The sequence below is a fragment of the Podarcis pityusensis genome (genome assembly GCF_964106645.2).
Source record: "Podarcis pityusensis genome assembly, chromosome: 1".
Taxonomy (NCBI): Eukaryota; Metazoa; Chordata; class Lepidosauria; order Squamata; family Lacertidae; genus Podarcis; species Podarcis pityusensis.
The window spans coordinates 9,449,010-9,471,965 of NC_138028.1; the positions used below are offsets into that span (position 1 = coordinate 9,449,010).

The 22,956-nt window shown below is 50.4% G+C and overlaps 1 protein-coding gene across 6 annotated transcripts in view; it reads left to right on the top strand.

The window, feature by feature from the left end:
* The window catches only part of SYT16 (synaptotagmin 16), a 103,763-nt gene that overhangs the window by 38,568 nt on the left and 42,239 nt on the right, over positions 1-22,956 (top strand). For 3 of the 6 annotated variants that reach the window (XM_080978244.1, XM_080978245.1, XM_080978248.1), the window contains exon 2: positions 12,159-12,338. Coding sequence is in view for 1 of the 6 variants with exons in the window: in XM_080978243.1 (XP_080834369.1) it covers positions 1,932-1,958; positions 12,159-12,338 (207 nt within the window). In the remaining 5 variants the exon portion in view is untranslated. Of the gene's footprint in view, positions 1-700; positions 822-1,931; positions 1,959-12,158; positions 12,339-22,956 lie in introns of those variants that run through there. The other 3 variants (XM_080978243.1, XM_080978246.1, XM_080978247.1) reach the window with 2 other exon arrangements.

Below are 22,956 nucleotides of genomic sequence, written 5' to 3' on the forward strand. Positions count from 1 at the left end.
GTTTCTGGGTCATGTGGCCAGCATGACTAAGCCTCTTCTGCTGAACCAGAGCAGCGCACGGAAACGCCGTTTACCTTCCCGCCGGAGCGGTACCTATTTATCTACTTGCACTTTGACATGCTTTTGAACTGCTAGGTGGGCAGGAGCCGGGACCGAGCAACGGGAGCTCACCCCATCGCGGGGATTCGAACCGCTGAGTTTCTGATCAGCAAGCCCTAGGCTCTGGTTTAGACCACAGTGCTACCCTCATCCCTTATAACTATATATGCGTATATAAATTGACACAAAAATCTGCTTTCAGGTATAGGGTCTGTGGCAGGAGCCCACCACTATCCTGATGTTCCCCAGATCCCCCGCCCTCGAACTCGTGACTTTTCACCCAGTGCTGACAGCACACTTTCAAGCTTATCTCTGCAGCGCGTCAGGGTAGAAGAAACGGGCTTCTGTGCAAACTGGGAGAAGCTCAAGCGAAGGCTTATTAAAGCAAACTGAACAGCACGCAGCTGTTTTAACAAAATGTGGGTCACGTCAGAGCTGCCGGAGCGTCGCTTTTACAAAGCGGCCTGCTGTTGCAGCGAGCGACTGATATGGCGCATCGTGAGCTGCAGTTATCGGCCTCAAACAGGTGGCGCTTTTATTCATGTGTGAGGCGCACACAATGTGCAAACACTCCAGAAATAAAACGTGTGTGTTTTCGCAGGACAGAAGCTCTCTCGGCTGATTATCTATTTCAAACAAGCCGGAGACGGAATTGTTGCAATCGCCTCTTGCCTGCTGCAGGGGACGGGACTGTTGTGTGACTCCCTCTGCCGTCCCCAAAGGTGACCCTGATAATCGCAATCGCACAAACACACAAATTGGCAGGGAGGAGAAGAATGAGCTGCGAGGCTTGGATGCAGAGCAGGCTGTAATTTTCACTCAAGGAAAAAAGCTCGACTGAGCATAGACTGAGCATTGACCGTGCTATTGCATGCCATGCATAAAAGAGAAACCGTGCCATTGTGCACACCTTCGAATGCAAAGCAAAGGGCAGTCCAGTGTTAGTCATTCCCATTGAGGTCAGTGGGAACTTTAGTTTAAGCCATAGGTAGGCAATGGGTAGGCTGGATGTGGCCCAATCGCCTTCTAAATCCGGCCCACAGAAGGTCCGGGAATCAGCGTGTTTTTACATGAGTAGAATGTGTCCTTTTATTTAAAAAGCATCTCTGGGTTATTTGTGGGGCTTGCCTGGTGTTTTTACATGACTAGGATGTGTGCTTTTATTTAAAATGCATCTCTGGGTTATTTGTGGGGCATAGGAATTCGTTCATTTTATTTATTTTCCCAAAATGTAGTCTGGCCCCCCACAAGGTCTGAGGGACAGTGGACCGGCCCCCTGCTGAAAAAGTTTGCTGACTGCTGGTTTAAGCGCTAACCTGCAGGTTTCCCTGGGGGATAAAACCAGGGCCAATGCAAGTGTGGATGGACTCTATTGGTGCAGAGTTTAAGCCGTAAATATTGTATGTGTGAAACATTCAGGAAAGTCCTGACATTAAGAGCTGTTCGGCAGCAGAACAGACTCCCACGAGAGGCGGTGGACTCTCCTTCCTTGGATGTTTTCAAGCAGAGGTTGGGTGGCCATCTGTCATGGATGCTCCAGCTGAGATTCCTGCATTGCAGGGGGTTGGACTAGATGACCCTCAGGGTCTCTTCCAACTCTATGATTTTATGAAATCCCATCTTTTTCTGTCTGGATATGTCTGACAGGGCCCCAGAGTTTAATCAATAAATTGGTTTGAGGAATCAATCAATCAGCTAAAAGTGCCTACATTTAATCAGGCAGCATAACATTATTATTTTTTTTTTAAAGAAATATTTTTAATACACGACTTTTAAAAACGGCAGATGGCAAGTACCATTGTAAAAGTGTCCCCCGTTTCTCTTTGACACAGGAAGGAAAGCCTTTTCTACAAACGCTGGTAAGTCGCATGTGTGCATCCTCTTAACACTGCATGTTTCTTGCTTCAGAATGATTGCTTTGACTCATGTACCTGCACAATTTTGCAGGTACTAATCTATTCCAGCTTGATCACCCCCCGCTTTTTAGTAGATGAATACAGGATCAACCAAATAAGCTTTTCCAATTGGGTGGATTTTTTTGTTTTGTTTATTGTTTTAAAGTGTATATTAGAATTAGGTTTTAAAACCTATTTTAATTGTTGTATTTTTTTTAAACGTAAGTTAGTTTTTATTGCAGGATTATAAATCTCCTTGAGACGTGCAAAAGGCAATTCACAGATAAACAAAATATTTTTTTTAAGTATATCATTTACCAGGTGGCAGACAGCACAGTTTCATTTGAAAGCAGACTGTTCATTTTTTAGGGCACTGATGGCCAACAGGTCGATCACGATCTACCTGTTCCCTAAAAACTTTGGCTCCCTAAGAAAAGCTCAACAACTTTGGTAGATCACTGCCTGTTTTCTTATGCTGGGAGTAAATTGCGGTCTCTTGAAACATGCCTGTTTTAGGGAATTCAACCGTAAGTGCAAACACACAGGTTTCAAAAAAAGTTGGATTTTCAGAGTCATTTCATATTTTAATTATGATGCAAGCATCACTCACCACTCATTTAAAGGTGCAGAGGCCACTTTTCAAGGAGAAGGTTTGTGTGCTCTTTCTTCTTGACCTTGAAAAATAAAATGATTTAAGTGCCTGCTTCAAGGATGAAGGGAAAAGTGGGCTAATTGTACATCATTTCCCCGTATGCAGCACTATTTAGTTATTTAGAGAACTTTGCACAAGCCAGCGTAGAACAAATGGACCAACAGATAAGAAAAATTCATAAAACACCACAATCCTTAAAAACACATCACAAATCAGCAAAGCACAGTTACTTATAGCGCCAGCCTTCAGGTCCCTCTTCCTCCAAACAGTTGCTGAAAAAGGTGTGTCTTAACTAGACACCTAAAGCTATAGAGAGATGGGGCTAGATGCACCTCAGAAGGAGTGAGCCACCACTAAAAAGGCCCTTTCCTGGACTCCACACCACCTACCTCATACAGAGGAGGGACCACCAGGAGGGCTTCACCTGTTGATTTGAGAGAACGGGCTGGCTGATATTGCACAAGGTGCATCGTGTTCTTTATTTGAGCATTAACTAACTAAGCAGTGGTGTTTCTCAGCTTAATTCCAGCGTTGACTTTGGCACAGAGTGCCGGGCTGGGCTCCGGTTTGCTCTCTGCTAAAGCATTAGCCACCTTGCCGTTGCTCAGGTGTGATCCACAGAACCTGACAACGCGTCACTTGGTCGCGCCTTGTTTTTCAGAAAGCTAATTGCTGTTTTCGGGACACACTCTCCCACAGCTGTGAAGGCGCGGTTTTTCTTTTCAGGAAGTGAAAAAAACATACATTCACTGCAGACCTATACCATAGAATCACAACATTGTAGAGTTAGAAGGGATATCAAAGAGTCGTCTTGTCCAACTCTCTGCAATGCAGGAATCTCGGCTAAAGCATCCATGACAGGTAGACATCCAACCTCTGCTTAAAAACCTCCAAGGAAGGAGAGTCCACAACCTCCTGAGGGAGACCGTTCCACTGTCAAACAGTTCTTCCTAAAGTTCTTCCTAAAGTTTAGTTAGAATCTCCTTTCTTGTAACTTGAAGCCACTGCTTTGAGTCCTACCCACCAGAGCAGGAGAAAACAAGCTTGCTCCATCTTCCATGGGACAGCCCTTCAGATATTTGAAGATGGCTATCCTATCTCCTCTCAGTCTCCTCTTTTCCAGGCTAAACATACCCAGCTCCTTCAACCGTTCCTCATAAGGAACGCTTGGTTCCCAGTCCCTTCATCATCTTGGTCGCCCTCCTCTGCACACGTTCCAGCTTGTCAACCTCCTCCTTAAATTGTGGCGCCCAGAATTGGATACAGGACTCCAGGTGTGGTTTGACTAAAACAGAATAGAGTGGTACTATGACTTCCCTAGATCTGGACGCTATACGTCTGTTGATGCAGCCTAGAATAGCATTTGCCTTTTTTGCTGCTGCATCACGCCATTGACTCGTGTTAAGCTTGTGGTCCACCAAGACCCCTAGATCCTTTTCACATGTACTACTGGTAAGCCAAAGCACTTGGGGCCACCGTTCAAATCATAGAATTATAGAGTTGGAAAGGACCTTGAGGAACATGTAGTTTATCCCTCTGCAGTGCAGGAATATGCAGCTGTCCCGCACAGCGATCGAACCTGCAACCTTAGCTAACCATCTGTCCTGAACTATCCTGAATGCACTTGTCTTAGAGCTGTGGATTAGGGTTAGAGCATCAGTTGCCGGCATGATGGATGAGACTTTGCAAGACAACTTCCTCTACAGTGGTACTTCGGGTTAAGAACTTAATTTGTTCCAGAGGTCCGTTCTTAACCTGAAACTGTTCTTAACCTGAGGTAGCACTTTAGCTAATGGGCCTCCTGCTGCTGCCGTGCGATTTCTGTTCTCATCCTGAAGCAAAGTTCATAACCTGAGGTACTGTTTCTGGGTTAGCGGAGTCTGTAACCTGAAGGGTATGTAACCTGAAGCGTCTGTAACCTGAGGTACCACTGTATTGCTAAGACTCAGAGAGGGCCATATATGCTGTATATGCTGTCGCCATGAGTTTGTTTCAATGCCTGCATCCAAAATCCTGTGCCCGTTTCACCATAACTGCCTTGACTTGTTCTTCTTTTGTTTCCCATTCCAAAAGGTAATCGTAGATTCGTGAAATATTTTTTCCTTTGATAAAAATTAATTCTCTTTCAAATTTGGATGTTTCTTTCGCAATCCCTTGTTTTAAATCCATGGCCAATCTTTGCTGTAACTGAAAATATTGTAACCAATCCGTTAGGTAAAGGTAAAGGGACCCCTGACTGTTAGGTCCAGTCGCGGCCGACTCTGGGGTTGTGGCGCTCATCTCGCTTTATTGGCCAAGGGAGCCGGCGCACAGCTTCCGGGTCATGTGGCCAGCATGACTAAGCCACTTCTGGCGAACCAGAGCAGCACACGGAAACGCTGTTTACCTTCCCGCTGGAGTGGTACCTATTTATCTACTTGCACTTTGACGGGCTTTCGAACTGCTAGGTTGGCAGCAGCAGGGACCGAGCAACGGGAGCTCACCCCGTCGTGGGGATTCGAACCACCAACCTTCTGATCGGCAAGCCCTAGGCTCAGTGGTTTAACCCACAGCGCCACCCATGTCCCTATTTTCCCCCTAATCTGGTTCAAATACCAGAAGTGAGTTTGATTGGGAGGAAACTGGGAGGGGCTGGATTGGAGGATGCAAAGCAGGGAAGATTCCGCTCCCCTAAACTGCACGCCCTTTCGTTACCAAAGTCGCCCCCACTTCCCTTTCAATATGTGAAAGCAGTAGAGGCGGATGAACAAATGGGAGCGCCCCATCGCATCCTAAATGTGGTCCCCAGACTTGATATGTGGTTTCAGAAGAGGTGTCAAATTTCCTTCAAGATAGAGCATGCACGAGCACAAAGGCTGTTTGGGTCAAATTCCTCTTCCCCTTGGTACATCCATTACAACCCCCATCCCAAGACAGAGCTTTCGAACTGCTAGGTTGGCAGCAGCAGGGACCGAGCAATGGGAGCTCACCCTGTCGCGGGGATTTCATAGAATCATAGAATCATAGAGTTGGAATAGACCACAAGGGCCATTGAGTCCAACCCCCTGCCAAGCAGGAAACACCATCAGAGCACTCCTGACATATGGTTGTCAAGCCTCTGCTTAAAGACCTCCAAAGAAGGAGACTCCACCACACTCCTTGGCAGCAAATTCCACTGTCGAACAGCTCTTACTGTCAGGAAGTTCTTCCTAATGTTTAGGTGGAATCTTCTTTCTTGTAGTTTGGATCCATTGCTCCGTGTCCGCTTCTCTGGAGCAGCAGAAAACAACCTTTCTCCCTCCTCTATGTGACATCCTTTTATATATTTGAACATGGCTATCATATCACCCCTTAACCTCCTCTTCTCCAGGCTAAACATGCCCAGCTCCCTTAGCCATTCCTCATAAGGCATCGTTTCCAGGCCTTTGACCATTTTGGTTGCCCTCCTCTGGACACGTTCCAGTTTGTCAGTGTCCTTCTTGAACTGTGGTGCCCAGAACTGGACACAGTACTCCAGGTGAGGTCTGACCAGAGCAGAATACAGTGGCACTATTACTTCCCTTGATCTAGATGCTATACTCCTATTGATGCAGCCCAGAATTGCATTGGCTTTTTTAGCTGCCGCGTCACACTGTTGGCTCATGTCAAGTTTGTGGTCAACCAAGACTCCTAGATCCTTTTCACATGTGCTGCTCTCAAGCCAGGTGTCACCCATCTTGAACCGCCGACCTTCTGATCAGCAAGTCATAGGTTCTGTGGTTTAACCCACAGCGCCACCCGCGTCCCAATCTGTTAGGTGACTTTTAATTCCCTCGTATTTTTTCAGTGTAGGCTTGTCTTTACCTATTTCTAGGACTAATCGGTACGTAGGCCAATCTGCTTTCATATTTCTTTTTTTTTACTGTGGGCATCACCAACAGAAACCATGGCAGAGCCTGTGGCACATTCAGCTGTTTGTGTGCTGAACTCTGTCCCCATGCAGCCAATCGCCCTGGATAAATATTTCCAGAGGAGTAGCCTTCTGCAGCAAACACAGCAGAGTCCTGCCGCACCTCAAAGACTAACATCATATAACTTGCTTATATAAGTACATTTCCCAGCACAATTCAAAGTGTTGGTGCTGACCTTTAAAGCCCTAAACGGCCTCGGTCCAGTATATCTGAAGGAGCATCTCCACCCCCATCGTTCTGCCCAGACACTGAGGTCCAGCGCCGAGGGCCTTCTGGCGGTTCCCTCCCTGTGAGAAGCCAAGTTACAGGGAACCAGGCAGAGGGCCTTCTCGGTGGTGGCGCCCTCCCTGTGGAACACCCTCCCACCAGATGTCAAAGAGAACAACAACTACCAGACTTTTAGAAGACATCTGAAGGCAGCCCTGTTAAGGGAAGCTTTTAATGTTTGATGCATTACTGTATTTTAATGTTTTGTTGGAAGCTGCCCAGAGTGGCTGGGGAAGCCCAGCCAGATGGGCGGGGTATAGCTAATAAATTATTATTATTATTATTAGTCTAGATTCAGGTAGGTAGCCGTGTTGGTCTGGCGCAGTCGAAATAAAATAATAATAATAATAATGAATTGTTCAGTAGCACCTTATAGACCAACTAAGTTTGTTCTGGTATAAGCTTTTGTGTGCATGCAAGACTCTCTTGCTGGTTTTTCCTGGAGATGCTCAGGATCGAACCAGCTGAGGGGGTGTGTGCATCTGCTTTGCGTACATAAAGTCTGAAGTTGAATCCTTGGCATCTCCTGTTAAGGCCTAAAACCCCATAGCTGTCAACCGTCCCTTATTTGGCGGGAAAGTCCTTTATCCCAGCGCCGTGTCCCGCTGCTGTCCCTTATTGCTGATGTCCCTTAAATTTCCCGGATTTCAAAGGAAGCAGCTCCTCTCCCTCCCCCCCTGCCAGCCAGGGAGGAGGGAGGCTCCAACTGTGTTGCTTGGCTGCGTTGCTCACCCAATAAGGACTCTAAGAACAACTGGGGGGTGGAGCTTGCATGCCTTGTGCCGATCAAATCGGCCGCGTTGCCTGGGGACTTGCCTTTTGCTCAGCGCTTCCCAGCAGAGAGGTGACGGTGGTTTTCCTTGCTGCATCCCCTTTGCCGGGTTGCTGCGCTGTGGGAACCACCACTTGAGGCTTCGTTTGGCTGCTGGCTGGGGTTTCTGCCTTTGGCTTAGAGGGGCTCAGAAGTTGAACATACCTGTGTTCGGAAAATCCCTTATTTTGGCTGCTGATCCCTTATTTTCGAGGCTGCTGGTCCCTTATTTTCAAATCTGTAAGTTGACAGCTATGAAAACCCTGGAAAATGGCTGCCAGTCAGTGTAGACAGTACCAAGCTAATTGGACCCATGGGCTGACTATTTTATAAAACAACTTCCTGTGTTCCTGGGAGTGGAACAGCAGGTGGTTAGCAAGGATTTCTCCCAGTCCTTCCTGGAGATCCCAGGGATCGAACCTTCGGCTTTCTGTGTGCACGGCATCTGAGGTACAGCCCATCCCGGTGCCACCTGTGCACAGTTTATGCTGCTGGCAGAGGCGTTGTGCATTAAACCCAGTGCAAGATTGCCCAAGTCTGCTCCATGCAGCCTTTCCTCAGAGCTACGGCCCACACAAGTTCTCTTGGTGTTCAGTCTTGTGTGTGTGTGTGCGTGCAAATACACACGCTATATAATTAGCCCCTCGTTATGAAGGGTGCTATAGGAACCAGCAGGGAAATAATGTGTTGCTCCAAATGTATAATGAAATTCAATTAGCGCAAATGGCATAAGAACAGTTTATGGGCCGCTGATTGGGTGGTGGTGGGTTTCTAATTGGAAAAGTACCAGTAACGCGAGCTTCCCTATTATCTCTGCTCCACCTCCTACCCCAAAAGTCGGGAATGAAACTGGCATTAAAAGGAGCCTTGGCTGACAATGCTCCTGCCCCCCCAAGTTAAATGTGCACGGATTGAATCTCCCTCTGATGCAGTTGAGGAATTGCTTTGTGTGCACTTAAAAAGTCCCCCCCCTTTTTTTTCTTTTAAATGAAAGCTGTGGTGGTAGCAATAGGCTGCCACTGATGATTGTGCTTTGCATGCTTCCAAGACCATCTCCTTTGCTGAATGAGCGAGTGCTGCAAAACACAGGGGTTTCTCTGCAAAAAAACAAAAACCCTGCAAATCTTTTTGCACAGGTTTGGAGAAGATCCTAAATCTTGGGGTGCATAGTCAATTTTCCTAGAGTGAGCAATTTTTGGGCATGGTGGCTAGCAGCTTTCTCCCACTCCTGCACCAGGAAAGGCTGGTTTCTGCAACCTGTAAAAATTACGGAATTCTAGAACGGTTGTGTAATTTCTCGCTTTGTATAATTCATTCTGCGGAGTTTTTAGCTTTCTTTCTTTCTTGTTCGCATGATATATTTAACTGCTTGCCTGTCCTGGAGCAGGACAAGAAACTCATTGGGGTAGGGCAGCGATATATCCCATTCCTGTACTTCTGGCTTCTGTGATCTTTGCTGGGCATTACATTTAAGCATATCCCAGAAACTGCTTCAACTGGCCGGCTAAACCAGGTGAGGGTAGCCGACAGGTCTCAAACCCTCGATGAGTTAGGGATTTCCCTTCATGCAAAGACCGGCTCTAGCAGACAAAGCAATCGTGGGTCCAGCGGTCAAGAAGGCGGTTTCTGAATGTGCTGTAGAGGGAAGTGAGGGGCAGGTGGGGCTCGTCAACCTGGGAAGGGAGCCCATCTAGGAGAAGGAAAACTCTGATCCTGAATCTCTGCTGCCTTCCAGGAAATCTTCGGCAGTAGAAAAGGCTCAGAAGTAAAGCCTACACAAATCCTTAAAATGGCTGGATGGCGCCTTGAAGGCCTCCTTCCATCAGATCCTGTAGCCAAGCTGGTGCTCAATGTCTTGCTCTGCTTTCCTTTGGACCACATGAGCCAGGCTGGGAGGGGTGGGTCTCGTCATCTGGGCAGCCCAGGACCTCCATAAATACCACCCAGGCTTGCCTTCTGCAGTGGGGGGGGGGCGTGCCATATAATAATAATGATGATAATAAAATTTATTTATACCCCGCCCTCCCCAGCCAAGACTGGACTCAGGGCGGCTAACACCAGGTATTAAAACAATCGATTGAAATACAACTTAATAACAAGATTAAAATACAACATTAAAATGCAGCCTCATTTCAGTAGAAACTCAAATCAAAAACTTTTTGGGGATGAAAACATCAAGGCAAACTATCCAGACTGGCAACTACGTGGGCCAGAAAAAAGCCAGGGAAGTCCCCAAATAGGAGTTCCATCACAGAAGGAAAAAGGAAAGAGGGGGAGGGGATCAAGTTGATTCCAAGCCAAAGGCCAGGTGGAACAACTCTGTCTTACAGGCCCTGCAGAAAGAAATCAGACCCTGCAGGGCCCTGGTCTCATGAGAGAGAGCGTTCCACCAGGCCGGAGCCAGTGTTGAGAAGGCCCTGGCCCTGGTTGAGGTTAATCTGACCGCCTTAGGGCCCGGGACCTTTAGGGTGTTGCTATTTATGGACCTTAAGGTGCTTTAGTGCTACTAATGCAGCAGTTTGACTTCATGTCCGGAGGCGCACTCCATGGTCTGTTGAGACAGACGGATGCCAACCACAGCAACAAAGGGGGTGGGGGGGTGGGTCAGAAGGCACATGAGACCACCGCTTTGCTTAAGCTAAGCCAGGGGCTAGCGACCCTAGTGGGTACGTTTGGAATTTTCAGAAAGCGCCTTGGCACCAGTGGCAAACTAGCTGTCACAAAAGGGGTGCCACAGCTAAAATAGGAGACAAAGAGACAGGACTTCTAAGTGGTGCAGGCATGACCCCCCCATTGCCTCAATTCAGTTGATTGGCGGGGGGCGGGGGGGGGGGCGGAGGCACCTTAATCAGGCACTCTCTGCTCCCAGAGAGGAGCTGTTTGCGCTTCTCCAATGTTCCTTCTGGGTTGACATCCTCAGTCCTTTTCTGTCCCTAAGTGGGACAGAAGGCAAGGACTCAGAATAGTGGGAACATTTTCTCTGTCTTGCCAAATGCAAGGTGGTTCTTTTAAAATGAGATTCAGAAGTGATAAAAAGACACAAGTGAGTGAGAAGTTGAAAGATTTTATTCTAAACAGCAAGCAATATATACATACCAAGCAAGCACTTGCACCTGCCAATTGGAAGCCCTCAAGAAGCGGCAAAGTGACTCCCCCAGGTAGCCTCAGTTTGCACAGCCCCGCAGTTGGAACACGAGCTTCTCAAAAACTCTGCCCACAACCACCCGATCTATAGATAGCTAGCCTGTGTGGCTTGCCCGACTGGCTATGTACAGATCATTCATTAACCACCCCCTCCCAATGCCTCACTTTCTCAAAACAATGTCCAACATCAGAGAAGGTACCTAGCACTATCACTTCCAACTGATTACAGGGGTCAGCAAACTTTTTCAGCAGCGGGCCGGTCCAGTGTCCCTCAAACCTTGTGGGGGGCTGGACTATATTTTTTTGGGGGGGGGGAATGAATGAATTCCTATGTCCCACGAATAACTCAGAGATGCATTTTAAATAAAAGCACACATTCTACTCATGTAAAGACACCAGGCAGGCCCCACGAATAACCCAGAGATGCATTTTAAATAAAAGGACACATTCTACTCATGTAAAAACACGCTGATTCCCGGACTGTCCGTGGGCCAGATTTAGAAGGCGATTGGGCTGCATCTGGCCCCCGGGCCTTAGGTTGCCTACCCATGGATTAGGACAGACACCCCCAAACTCAGCCCTGCAGATGTTTTGGAACTACAATTCCCATCATCCCTGACCACTGGTCCTGTTAGCTAGGGATGATGGAAGTTGTAGTCCCAAAAACATCTGGAGGGCTGAGTTTGGGGATGCCTGGATTAGGACATTAAAGGCTGTTCTTATGCCATCAAAGAGCTTATCAAGAGTCAGGGAGGGGGAAGGAACAGAGGCAGGAAAGGTAACCATGTCAGATCACTAACTCCTTGAAAGACAATTCATCTTCCGGGTAGATTGCCCATACAGCTCCTAGAGCAAATCAAAGACCAAGAGGCATATACCTGTACACCTGTCAGGCTGCTACCCTAAACTTGCTGAGGACCATAGGAATCTGCCTTTGGCTGAGTCCAACCATTGGTTCATGTAGTTCAGTATTGTCAACATTGCCAGACGGGTGCACTTCAAGATTTCAGGTGGGGTTCCCTCACAGCCCTCCCGAGAGGTGCCAAGGACCTTCTGTGTTCAAAGGAGATGGAAACCATTAATGTCACTTACCTGGGCATAACAGCCATCAAATTCCATAGGATTTCCTTCTGAGTAGACATGGTTACAGTTGCGCCGTCAAGCTGGGCCCAAAGGCAACAGGCCTGTTCTTTTCCTACCCTTTCCTGCGGCTCCCTTGGGAATCCTGCCTCTTTTACAAATGCTTAATCCCTCTGCGTTGTCACCGTCAACGTCTGGGAACGCCCATTTGCCGACATGACCCCGCAAAGCGCCAGCTTAACACCTTGTGCTTTCTTCCATGTGCTTTTCCTCGCTGCCAGTTACTCCTGAAGCGATTGGGTTCCTCTCAGCTGTCGGGGTCTTCATCGTCCTCTTTGCGGTCCTCTTCCTCTTCATCAACAAGAAGCTGTGCTTTGAGAAGATCGGGGGCCTCCCCTGCTTGGAACAACGCGGGAAACGTAAGCGCTACAAAGAGAAGTCAGCCGTTCACGAGAGCCTTGGTAAGTACCGCCATACTCCTTAAAAGAAATCGGATCCGATTTAAGGAATAGATTGAAATCTCCTGCTTTTAGCAAAACTTTAAATTGCTTGGAACTGCTATCTTTTGCTTTCTGGTACCCGTTGGCCACATTTGCACGTCACACGAAAGAGCCATCAATTAGCCATGATGGGGAACCTTTTCCACCTCGGTCCTGAATGATTAGTTCGGATTCCTGTATTGCAGGAGGCATAGGTGCTGGCTTCTAGAGGTCAAGGCAGTTTTGCCCCCCCAGTGTTTTTTTGAGGGGTGGGTAGGCTCCCTCAATATTCAGAGGGTGTTTGGTTCCACCTCCCAGCTCCTTGCGATGTTAGGACATCCCATCAGTTCCCCTCAATCAACTTGAGAAGATGGTACCTCTGGGCAGGGGGCTTGGAGTTTGGGTCGATTTGGACCCCTTCCAATTCCACAGGTGTATGATTCCGAGGGCCACATTTTTCTGTGGGCAACCTTCCAGGGTCCACATGCTGGTGGTGGGAGGGGCCAGAGGTAAAAGTAGGTGGGGCAGAAAACGTAAGGGCAGATAAAGAGGTCTGGATGATGCCATTCAGCACCTCCTCATCCTGTTGTTTATGATTTTAGATATGCTGCAAGCCACCCAGAGTGGCTAGGGAAACCCAGCCAGATGAGTGGGGTATAATAATAAAATTATTATTATTATTATTATTATTACAGTGGCACCTCAGGTTACCTATGCTTCAGGTTACATACTGTCAGGGGTTCAGGAGCAGAGGCAAGGGCAAGGGAGGAAACAGAGAGCGAGGGAGAGGAGGCAGAAGAAAAGATGAGTGATGACGACGACCCGAGATCTCCGAGTCTTTCCAGTGAATCAGAAGATTCACAGAAAGGAGCACCAGTGGCCAGGGCAAGGGGGGAGCCTAGGGGGACACCCCAGGAAGATAGAGCCAGAGGGGACTCAGAGGGGAGCAGTTGGAAATCAGGACCAGCGTCACCGCCAGAGAGCAGGGAAGAGGAAGGGCGCCAGGGATCAAGCGCTGGCAGCTCACAACAGGGGGGAGGGCACGAGTCAGGAGTGGCCACACCTCCATCGGGGAGCGAAGAAACGGTCAGACGGAAGGTGGAAGGTTGGGCGCGCGTGCCAAGTTCAAATGCACAGGAAAGTGGCGCAGTAGGCAGCCCGGAAAGGGAGCCAGGTCCTAAAGCCCGCCGAAAGGAGGGAGAAGAGTCAGGGGGGTCAGCGTCAGCGTCAGAGGAATCCCGGAAGGAAGAGACCCCGGGGGGCAGAGGGACCCAGAGAAGAACAGTCAGGCGGAAAAGGTGGAGCAAGGCTAGGATATTAAGTTGGTGTACAAGGGGCGGAGACTCAGATGGAGCTTCGCCGATCTAACCATGAGACGTAGAGTTGCACGCAGCAGCTTGAGAATGGAAACTGTAACTCAATAAAGACTTTTATTTAATGATCGCTGGCTAGCGTGATCCTCTGTGAGCTAGGATCTGGAAGCAGCTCTGACAGTAAGCTCCATCCCTAGATTGTGGGCATCTACGTCCTCGCGGAGAGGAGAGAAAGCGGGTGCCTACTAGCGAGCTCACGAACGGCAGACAACATGACGGCCGAACAGCAGATAGTGGAACTCAGAGAAGCAGTGACACGACTGAATGCCGAGGCTCTTGCATCCAGGAAGAGAGAGGAGGACGCAGCTGCCGCCTACAGGGATCTCCAGGTCAGGTTGGAAGTGCTTACGAAGCAAGGGCAACTGACACCCAAACCGGAGGGGATTGGGTTGGGGAGACGAACAGGCGGTCTGGTCTCTCACTTCGATGGGAATTTGCAACAGTACCCCAACTTTAGAGCAGATGTAATGTGTGCACTGCAACTGCTGAACAAAGACTTTAGAGATGAGCAAGAGAAGGTGGGATTCATCATGTCCCATTTGCATGGAGATGCTAAAGCATGGCTGCGCAATTTGTGGAGAGATAAGGATCCGGCGCTCCAGAATGCGGATGCCTTTATTAAAGCGATGGATGGGTGCTTTTTATCAAGCATTGACGTGGATCTTGCTCGGCAGCAGATACATGGACTGAAGCAAGGGAGGGCCAGCGTAAGGCAGTACCATGCCCGCTTTTTCGCTTTGGTCAGTGCCCTGGAATGGGACAGAGATTCGGCTCCTGTAAGAGACCTGTTTTGGGAGGGATTGCACGGCTCGGTTAAAGATGAAATTGCGAGGGGGGAGAGACCCCGGACCACGCAGGAGATCGTTCAGAGGGCGCTGGCGGTGGGGGTGCGGCTGGAAGGACGTCCGTGGAGCAGGGACGAAGGGCGTGGAGGGCGCGAACCAGCCAGGGGCTCCTCCTTCCTTCCCAGAGAAGCAGCGCGTGCGCAATCCACGCCTCCGCCAGGAGGAGGAGCGGAACCTATGGAGGTTGGAGGTGCAAGGGCTCAGTCAGCAGCCAGAGCCCTAGCACCGGCAGCAGTGAAAGCGAAGCCTCCTAGAGGGAACAGGAAGTGTTACATCTGCGATGATCCACAGCATATGGCGAAAGAGTGTCCCCAGAGGCTCCACAAGCACACTGCAGCCTCAGCAATGGTAACTGCAGCAACGCAGCAAGGACAACCACAGCAGGGAAACGACGGAGTCTGGTTGGAGGAAGAGGCACTGGGGCCCAGCCAGACGTGTCAGTGAAGCAGTCCCCAGAGATTTTACAGCCCATGGACCCCCTCCCGCCCAAAGCGGTAGTGAGGCTCACCGCGTCGCTCCAGCTGCCCAATGGAATCACCATGGACGTGCCAATCACCATTGACTCCGGAAGCAATGCGGACTTTATAGGGCAGGACTTTGTCGACCGGCACGCTATACAGTTGCTGCCTGCCACGCTGCCCCTGCAGGTTGTCACGGTGGATGGCAGGGAGCTGCTAGGGGGGCAAGTGGTGAAGCAGACGCCACCAATGGTGATGCGACTTGGGAATCACAGGGAAATCATCAGCTTCAATGTCACTCAACTATCGGACACGCCCATTGTATTGGGCATGAGTTGGCTGGACAAGCACAGCCCGACGCTGGCTTGGTACCAGAGGCAGCTGACCTTCGGCTCTTCCTTTTGCGCTGAACACTGCATCGTGCCCAGGCAGGAAGGAGGGGAAGAGGAGTCACAGCTGCAGCTAGGCACGCTGCAAGCGGTTCCCCACAAGTACGCAGAATTTTTGGAGGTTTTCTGCGAGAAGGAGGCAGACAGGCTACCCCCCCACAGACCATATGACTGCAAAATTGACCTGCTGCCGGGGGCGGCGCTGCCCAAAGGGAAGCTGTATTCCATGTCTGAGGACGAACTGCAGGAACTCAAAGAGTTCATAGATCATAATTTGGAGCGCGGTTTCATCCGAGAGTCCAAGGCAGCGGGGGGCAGTCCGGTATTCTTTGTTAAGAAGCGGGACACGCCCCAAAAAAGACTTGTAGTGGACTTTCGCATCTTGAACAGTGTGACCAAGCCATCGGACTTCCCCATGCCCCGAATCGACGACCTCCTCGCAAAGGTACGGAAGGGCAGAGTGTTCACCAAGTTGGACCTGCGAGGGGCATACAACCTCATTCGCATGCGGGAGGGAGATGAGTGGAAGACAGCCATGTTCACGCCCCTGGGCACCTACGAATATAGAGTTATGCCTTTTGGATTGCAAAATGGCTCCCACGTTTTTCAAGCTTTCATGCATCACGTGTTGGCGGGGCTCCTCTACAAGACGTGCGTCTGTTTCTTGGATGACATCCTGATCTTTTCGGAATCGCAGCAGGAGCATGACAGACACGTCAAGGAAGTGCTGAGCAGGCTACAGCAACATAGGCTTTACGCCAAGCTGGAGAAGTGCCAATTCGACGTGACGGAGGTGGATTTCCTGGGCTACAAGTTGTCTGATAAAGGGCTCGCCATGGACAGCGCCAAGGTCCGAGCAGTGTTGGATTGGAAAAGCCCACGCAACCGGAAGGAGGTCCAACAGTTTGTCGGCTTCGCGAACTTCTATCGCAAGTTTATCAAAGGCTTTGCGATGCAGACAGCGGCCATCACGGACACGCTCAGCTCCAAGAAAAAGAAGTTCATCTGGACAGAGCAGGCGGAGCAGTCCTTTCAGGCACTCAAGCGTCTCTTCGCGTCGGAAGAGCAGCTGCTTCATGTCAACCCCAGCAGGCCGATGAGGGTGGAGACAGACGCTTCGGACAGAGCCGTGGGAGCAGTCCTGCTGCAGAAAGACCCGCAGGGGGTTTGGAGGCCGGGAGCGTTTTACTCAAGGAAGCTCAGCAAGTCCGAACAGAACTACACCATCTGGGACAGGGAGTTGCTGGCCATTCATGCAGCGTTCAAAGCGTGGAGGCACTTCCTGATCGGCGCCAAGCACACGGTGCAGGTCTGCACGGACCACAAGAATCTAGAGCACTGGCGCACGGCACAGTTCCTGAACCAGAGGCAGATACGTTGGGCTGAGTTCTTTGCGAATTTCGACTTCCGAATAGAGTATGTCCCGGGGGACACCAACATCATGGCGGATGCTCTCTCCCGTAAGCCACAGTATCTGGAGGAGGCAACGCCAGCGGCCGCCATGCACATCTTCGCACCGACAGTGTGGGCGTGCGCGGCGGCGACAGTTGACCTGGATGCGGTGCGACGAGCGTTGCAGGATGACTCCTTCGCGCAAGCAAAGATGGCAGAGGTGCACAGGGGCACGGCAGCGACCGACGAGTTCCAGCTGCGAGATGGTTTGCTCATCCGTAAAGGGGCCATCTACGTGCCGGGAGACGAACTTCGCGCCAAGGTACTGCAGCAGCTGCACGACGCGCCCACTGCCGGGCACTTTGGCAAGGAGAAGACGGTGGAATTAGTAGCCAGAGACTTCTGGTGGCCCGGAATGAGAGGGGAAGTCGCGGACTACGTGGCGAGGTGTGACACCTGCCAGAGGTCCAAACCAGTGCACAGACCGCCGGCCGGACTGCTGGAACCGCTGCAAACTCCGTTCGAGCCATGGGAGAGAGTGGCCCTGGACTTTGTCACGGATCTGCCCAGCTCGAGGGGCAAGACGGCTGTGCTGGTGGTGGTGGATTTGTTCTCCAAGATGGCACATTTCATTCCGTGTGCGAAGGTGGCCACGGCGGAACAAACCGCCAAACTGTTCATAGACCACGTGTTCAAGGTTCACGGTCTGCCGCGGTCTATTCTGTCCGACCGAGGGCGACAGTTCATCTCAAACTTCTGGCAGAGGCTGATGGGCTTCCTGAACGTCAAGATCAACCTGGCGTCGGCTAGACACCCGCAGACCAACGGGCAAGCGGAGCGGGTCAATGCCATCATGCAGCAGTACCTGAGATGTTATGCGAATCAACAGCCTGCGACGTGGGTGGATTACCTGCCTCTCGCCGAGTTCGCCTACAACAACACGAAGCACGTGTCCACGGGGGTCACGCCGTTCTTCGCCAACAACGGGAGGCACCCTAGAACCTTCCCGGGACTGGAAAGAATGGGGGAGGGGGAGCCGCAGACAGCAGATGCGTTCGCGTCGGAGTTGCAGGAGGTCCACGATCAGCTGCGGCGGCACCTGGAGCTGGCTAAACACGCATACAAGGTACAAGCGGACAAACACAGAAGGGTTGGCGAAGAGATCCATGTGGGAGACTGGGTCTGGTTAGCAGCCCACGCAGTGCCGGCCAGGTCGTTGGCGAAGAAGAAACTAGGGCATAAACAACTGGGGCCCTACCAAGTCGACGAACAGGTCAACCCGGTGGCTTTCAGGCTGGCTCTTCCGGAGGGTTCCAGAATGCATCCGGTGTTCCACAGATCGGTGCTCACTCCCTACAAGGCACCTCACAGGTTTCAGGAACCAGGAACGGCACCGGGTCCGCTCCGAGAGAGAACCGGGCAAGGGGGAGTGGCACAGGAGGAGCGCATCAACGAAGTCACGGAGATTTTGGACTCCAGATGGGGGGAAGAGGGGGTAGAATACCTTCTCGCCAAGGAGGGCACCCCGGCCAGTGCCAACAGCTGGGTGCCGGGCTACGCTTTAGACGAACCTCTGCTCAAAGAAGAGTTTCATGCCCTCTTCCCACATAGGCCAATGCCAGCAGACTTTTTCGACGACTGGCTTTTCACGCCCACACTTTCAGCCAGCACGTTCCGGGGGTTCGACTCGGACGAGGAACCGACACGAGACGCCCGTTCCCCGGAGGGGTCACCCTCGGGATCTGCTTCAGAACCCTCGTATTGGTGGGATGATCGACCAGAGGAGCAGTTCCGCAGAAGGTGGCTGGAGGGTCCAGGACGAGCAACGTCTCCAGAAGGCAACGAGGGAGAGACGGACATGGACGTTTTCGGGGACGACCCGGGTTTCGAGCACGGCGGCACAGAGATGGAAGCGGAGGTGACCGTCGTCAACGAGAGCAGGGAGGAAGAACCGGAAGACTTCGGATGGCGGCCCGCCACGGGAAGCGAACTGTATCCGACATTCGTCCCCCTGACACGGCAGCACCCAGATCCCGCACCGGAAGGAGGGGAGGGGGGAAGAGGGGGCTTCGAGGGGGGGATGGATGTCAGGGGTTCAGGAGCAGAGGCAAGGGCAAGGGAGGAAACAGAGAGCGAGGGAGAGGAGGCAGAAGAAAAGATGAGTGATGACGACGACCCGAGATCTCCGAGTCTTTCCAGTGAATCAGAAGATTCACAGAAAGGAGCACCAGTGGCCAGGGCAAGGGGGGAGCCTAGGGGGACACCCCAGGAAGATAGAGCCAGAGGGGACTCAGAGGGGAGCAGTTGGAAATCAGGACCAGCGTCACCGCCAGAGAGCAGGGAAGAGGAAGGGCGCCAGGGATCAAGCGCTGGCAGCTCACAACAGGGGGGAGGGCACGAGTCAGGAGTGGCCACACCTCCATCGGGGAGCGAAGAAACGGTCAGACGGAAGGTGGAAGGTTGGGCGCGCGTGCCAAGTTCAAATGCACAGGAAAGTGGCGCAGTAGGCAGCCCGGAAAGGGAGCCAGGTCCTAAAGCCCGCCGAAAGGAGGGAGAAGAGTCAGGGGGGTCAGCGTCAGCGTCAGAGGAATCCCGGAAGGAAGAGACCCCGGGGGGCAGAGGGACCCAGAGAAGAACAGTCAGGCGGAAAAGGTGGAGCAAGGCTAGGATATTAAGTTGGTGTACAAGGGGCGGAGACTCAGATGGAGCTTCGCCGATCTAACCATGAGACGTAGAGTTGCACGCAGCAGCTTGAGAATGGAAACTGTAACTCAATAAAGACTTTTATTTAATGATCGCTGGCTAGCGTGATCCTCTGTGAGCTAGGATCTGGAAGCAGCTCTGACACATACGCTTCGGGTTACACACTCCGCTAACCCAGAAATAGTGCTTCAGGTTAAGAACTTTGCTTCAGGATAAGAACAGAAATCGGGCTCCGGCGGCGTGGCAGCAGCAGGAGGCCTCATTAGCTAAAGTGGTGCTTCAGGTTAAGAACAGTTTCAGGTTAAGAACGGACCTCTGGAACGAATTAGATACTTAACCTGAGGTACCACTGTACTGTGTCATGCAGAAGCTGGAATGATCCCATGTGAGTCTCAGGCTTGCACAAATTCTCCAGGAAGAGGACTCCCAACAGCATTTTGCTTCATTTCTGCTGAATATTTAGGGGTTTTTTTTGGATGCAAACAGGGGTTTGTGGTTTATAACAAACTCAGGTTCGTTTAACCAAGGCTTCTTGGTAGTGGCGCTCGCCCTGTGGAACGCCCTCCCATCAGATGTCAAAGCGATAAACAACTACCTGACATTCAGAAGACATCTTAAGGCAGCCCTGTTCAGGGAAGTTTTTAATGTGTGACATTTTAGTGTATTTTTGGTCTCTGTGGAAGTCGCCCAGAGTGGCTGGGGAGGCCCAGCCAGATGGGCGGGGTATAAACAATATATTATTATTATTATTATTATTATTATTATTATTATTATTAGGGCTTGGAGTTGACTTGCTTTGAAAGTGACCAGAGTATTTTATAAGCCCCACCAATGACAAGCCGAGAGTTTCATGAAAAAGAAGCGTGGCTAAAGTTGTGCTCTGGACCAGAGGGGGAGACAAAAGGGCAGGTGGGGCTCACTTCGGCTCATTCCGGCTTGTGAATGCCACACTAAACTATGGCTTACCGTGACGTGCCAATGCAGCCATTACGTTTGCTCTGACAGCAATGAGTTCTATGAGAATAAATGGTAAAATATCATAATAACGCTAGAATAATAATTCCTATATTTTATTCTTATATTCTGGGGTGTCTTGGATGTGAGGCAACAGCCACCTGAGAAATTGATGGTGTTTCCTTTTGGGTGCTTTCTACTGGGTGATGGCTGTTCTCCTTCTGCTTCTTTGGCATTGAGAGGTAGGGTTAGGTTTAGGGTTAATGTTGGAGGTAGGGTTAGGTTAGGGTTAGGATTAGGGTTGGAGGTAGGGTTAGGGTTAAGGTTGGGCAAGATCAACTGCAGGGTTTGCAAAACTTGGGTCTCCAGCTGTTTTTGGACTACAGTTCCCATCATCCCTGACCACCGGTCCTGCTCACTAGGGACCATGGGAGTTGTAGTCCGAAAACAGCCAGAGACCCAAATCTGGGAAACCGCGATCTACTGGGAAGAGTTCCTTGGGCTCGCTTGAGCCTGAGCTGTTTGGTTTCTTTGAACAAAGAGTTACCGTATTTTTTGCTCTATAAGACGCATCAGACCACAAGACACATCTAGTTTTTGGAGGAGGAAAACAAGAAAAAAAATATTCTGAATCTTAGAAGCCAGAACAGCAAGAGGGATCGCTGCGCAGTGAAAGCAGCAATCCCTCTTGCTGTTCTGGCTTCTGGGATAGCTGCGCAGCCTGCATTCACTCCATAAGACGCACACACATTTCCCCTTACTTTTTAGGAGAGAAAAAGTGAGTCTTATAGAGCAAAAAATACGGTAACTGCACTGATGCTTTGTGAGTTATTTTTGACCTGACCCTGGCACCTGCCTCTGACAACCTGGGAATTGCAGGTGGTGAGCTCAATGTCGGGGGGAGCGTGTCTTCATGGCGCCTGGGGTGGGCGCACCAAAATGAGCCCTCGAAAAAACTGTGCCTCAGGGCAATGGTTCCCGCCCTTGCTATGCCTCTAGGAGAGCTCACTGTTGCACTCAGGTCCTGCTTGCAGAATCCCATTTAGCATTTGGTTGGCAGCTTTAGGAACAGGATACTGGATGAGGTGGGGCTGTGGCCTGATCCAGTTTTATATTCCTGTGCCATGAGGAAGGCCAGCAGTTGGGAATGGGAAGCAGTGCAGGGAAAGGCATCCCTGCTCCTTCTCCTCTCACAGATCCGTACCTGTTTCCAGAAATGTGAGGAGAGGTCTTGCATCGCGTAGCTTGTGGGGAGCTTGCGCTAGGTTCCTTTTGTTTTGTTCTCCGCCACGCTCTCACTGTTACACAAACACCGATATCGCTCTGTTAAAAAGTTCCCTTTGTTGAGAGCTTTGCAAAGTCTTTCTTTCTCCTGACAAGTATTGCAATGCGAGGGCCTTAAAAAAAATAAAATAAAAATGACAACATCTCTCCTTCGCTGCGCTGTGGGCGTCGGTGCTTTTTGGAGCTGCCACAGACGGCAGTGCAAACATATATTTACCAAAGCTTTTAAAAAATGTGAATTATTAATAAACAGGGTAGGTTTTAAAAACTGAGGAAAGTGGGAGGAATAGTGGGGGGGCCCGGGGCTGAGAAGACTTGCCTGCACGCTATAGTGATTTGCATTTGAAAGTAATTCTTACATGATTGACAAGTAAATCCTTTAAAATGTGGTATTTATAATGGAAAGGCTCATATCGCCTTGAACCGCAGCCTGTACTGTGGGAGAAAGATGGCGTTTGTATTGTTGTAGCCTTGGGTGTGTATATATAGAGACAGTGCTGCTACTTATGAATTATACTGGGAAATTGAAGTAGGAAACAGTTTTTCCTTTTTGCTAAAATGGGAAAGGTGATGTCAAAGCTATTCAGAACATTTACCTGTTCGCTCTGTTGTCTTGGGATGGGGGTTGTAATGGATGTACCAAGAGGAAGAGGAATTTGACCCAAACAGCCTTTGTGCTCATGCATGCTGTATCTTGAAGGAAATTTGACACCTCTTCTGAAACCACATATCAAGTCTGGGGACCACATTTAGGATGCGATGGGGCGCTCCCATTTGTGCATCCGCCTCTACTGCTTTCACATAACAAAAGGAAAGTGGGGGCGACTTTGGTAACGAAAGGGTGTGCAGTTTAGGGGAGCGAAATCTTCCCTGCTTTGCATCCTCCACTCCAGCCCCTCCCAGTTTCCTCCCAATCAAACTCACTTCTGGTATTTGAACCAGATTAGGGGAAAAATAGGGACGTGGGTGGGGCTGTGGGTTAAACCACTGAGCCTAGGGCTTGCCGATCAGACGGTCGGCGGTTCGAATCCCCGTGACAGGATGAGCTCCCGTTGCTCAGTCCCTGCTCCTGCCAACCCAGCAGTTCGAAAGCACGTCAAAGTGCAAGTAGATAAATAGGTACCACTCAGGTGGGAAGGTAAACGGCGTTTTCCGTGCGCTGCTCTGGTTCGCCAGAAGCGGCTTAGTCATGCTGGCCACAT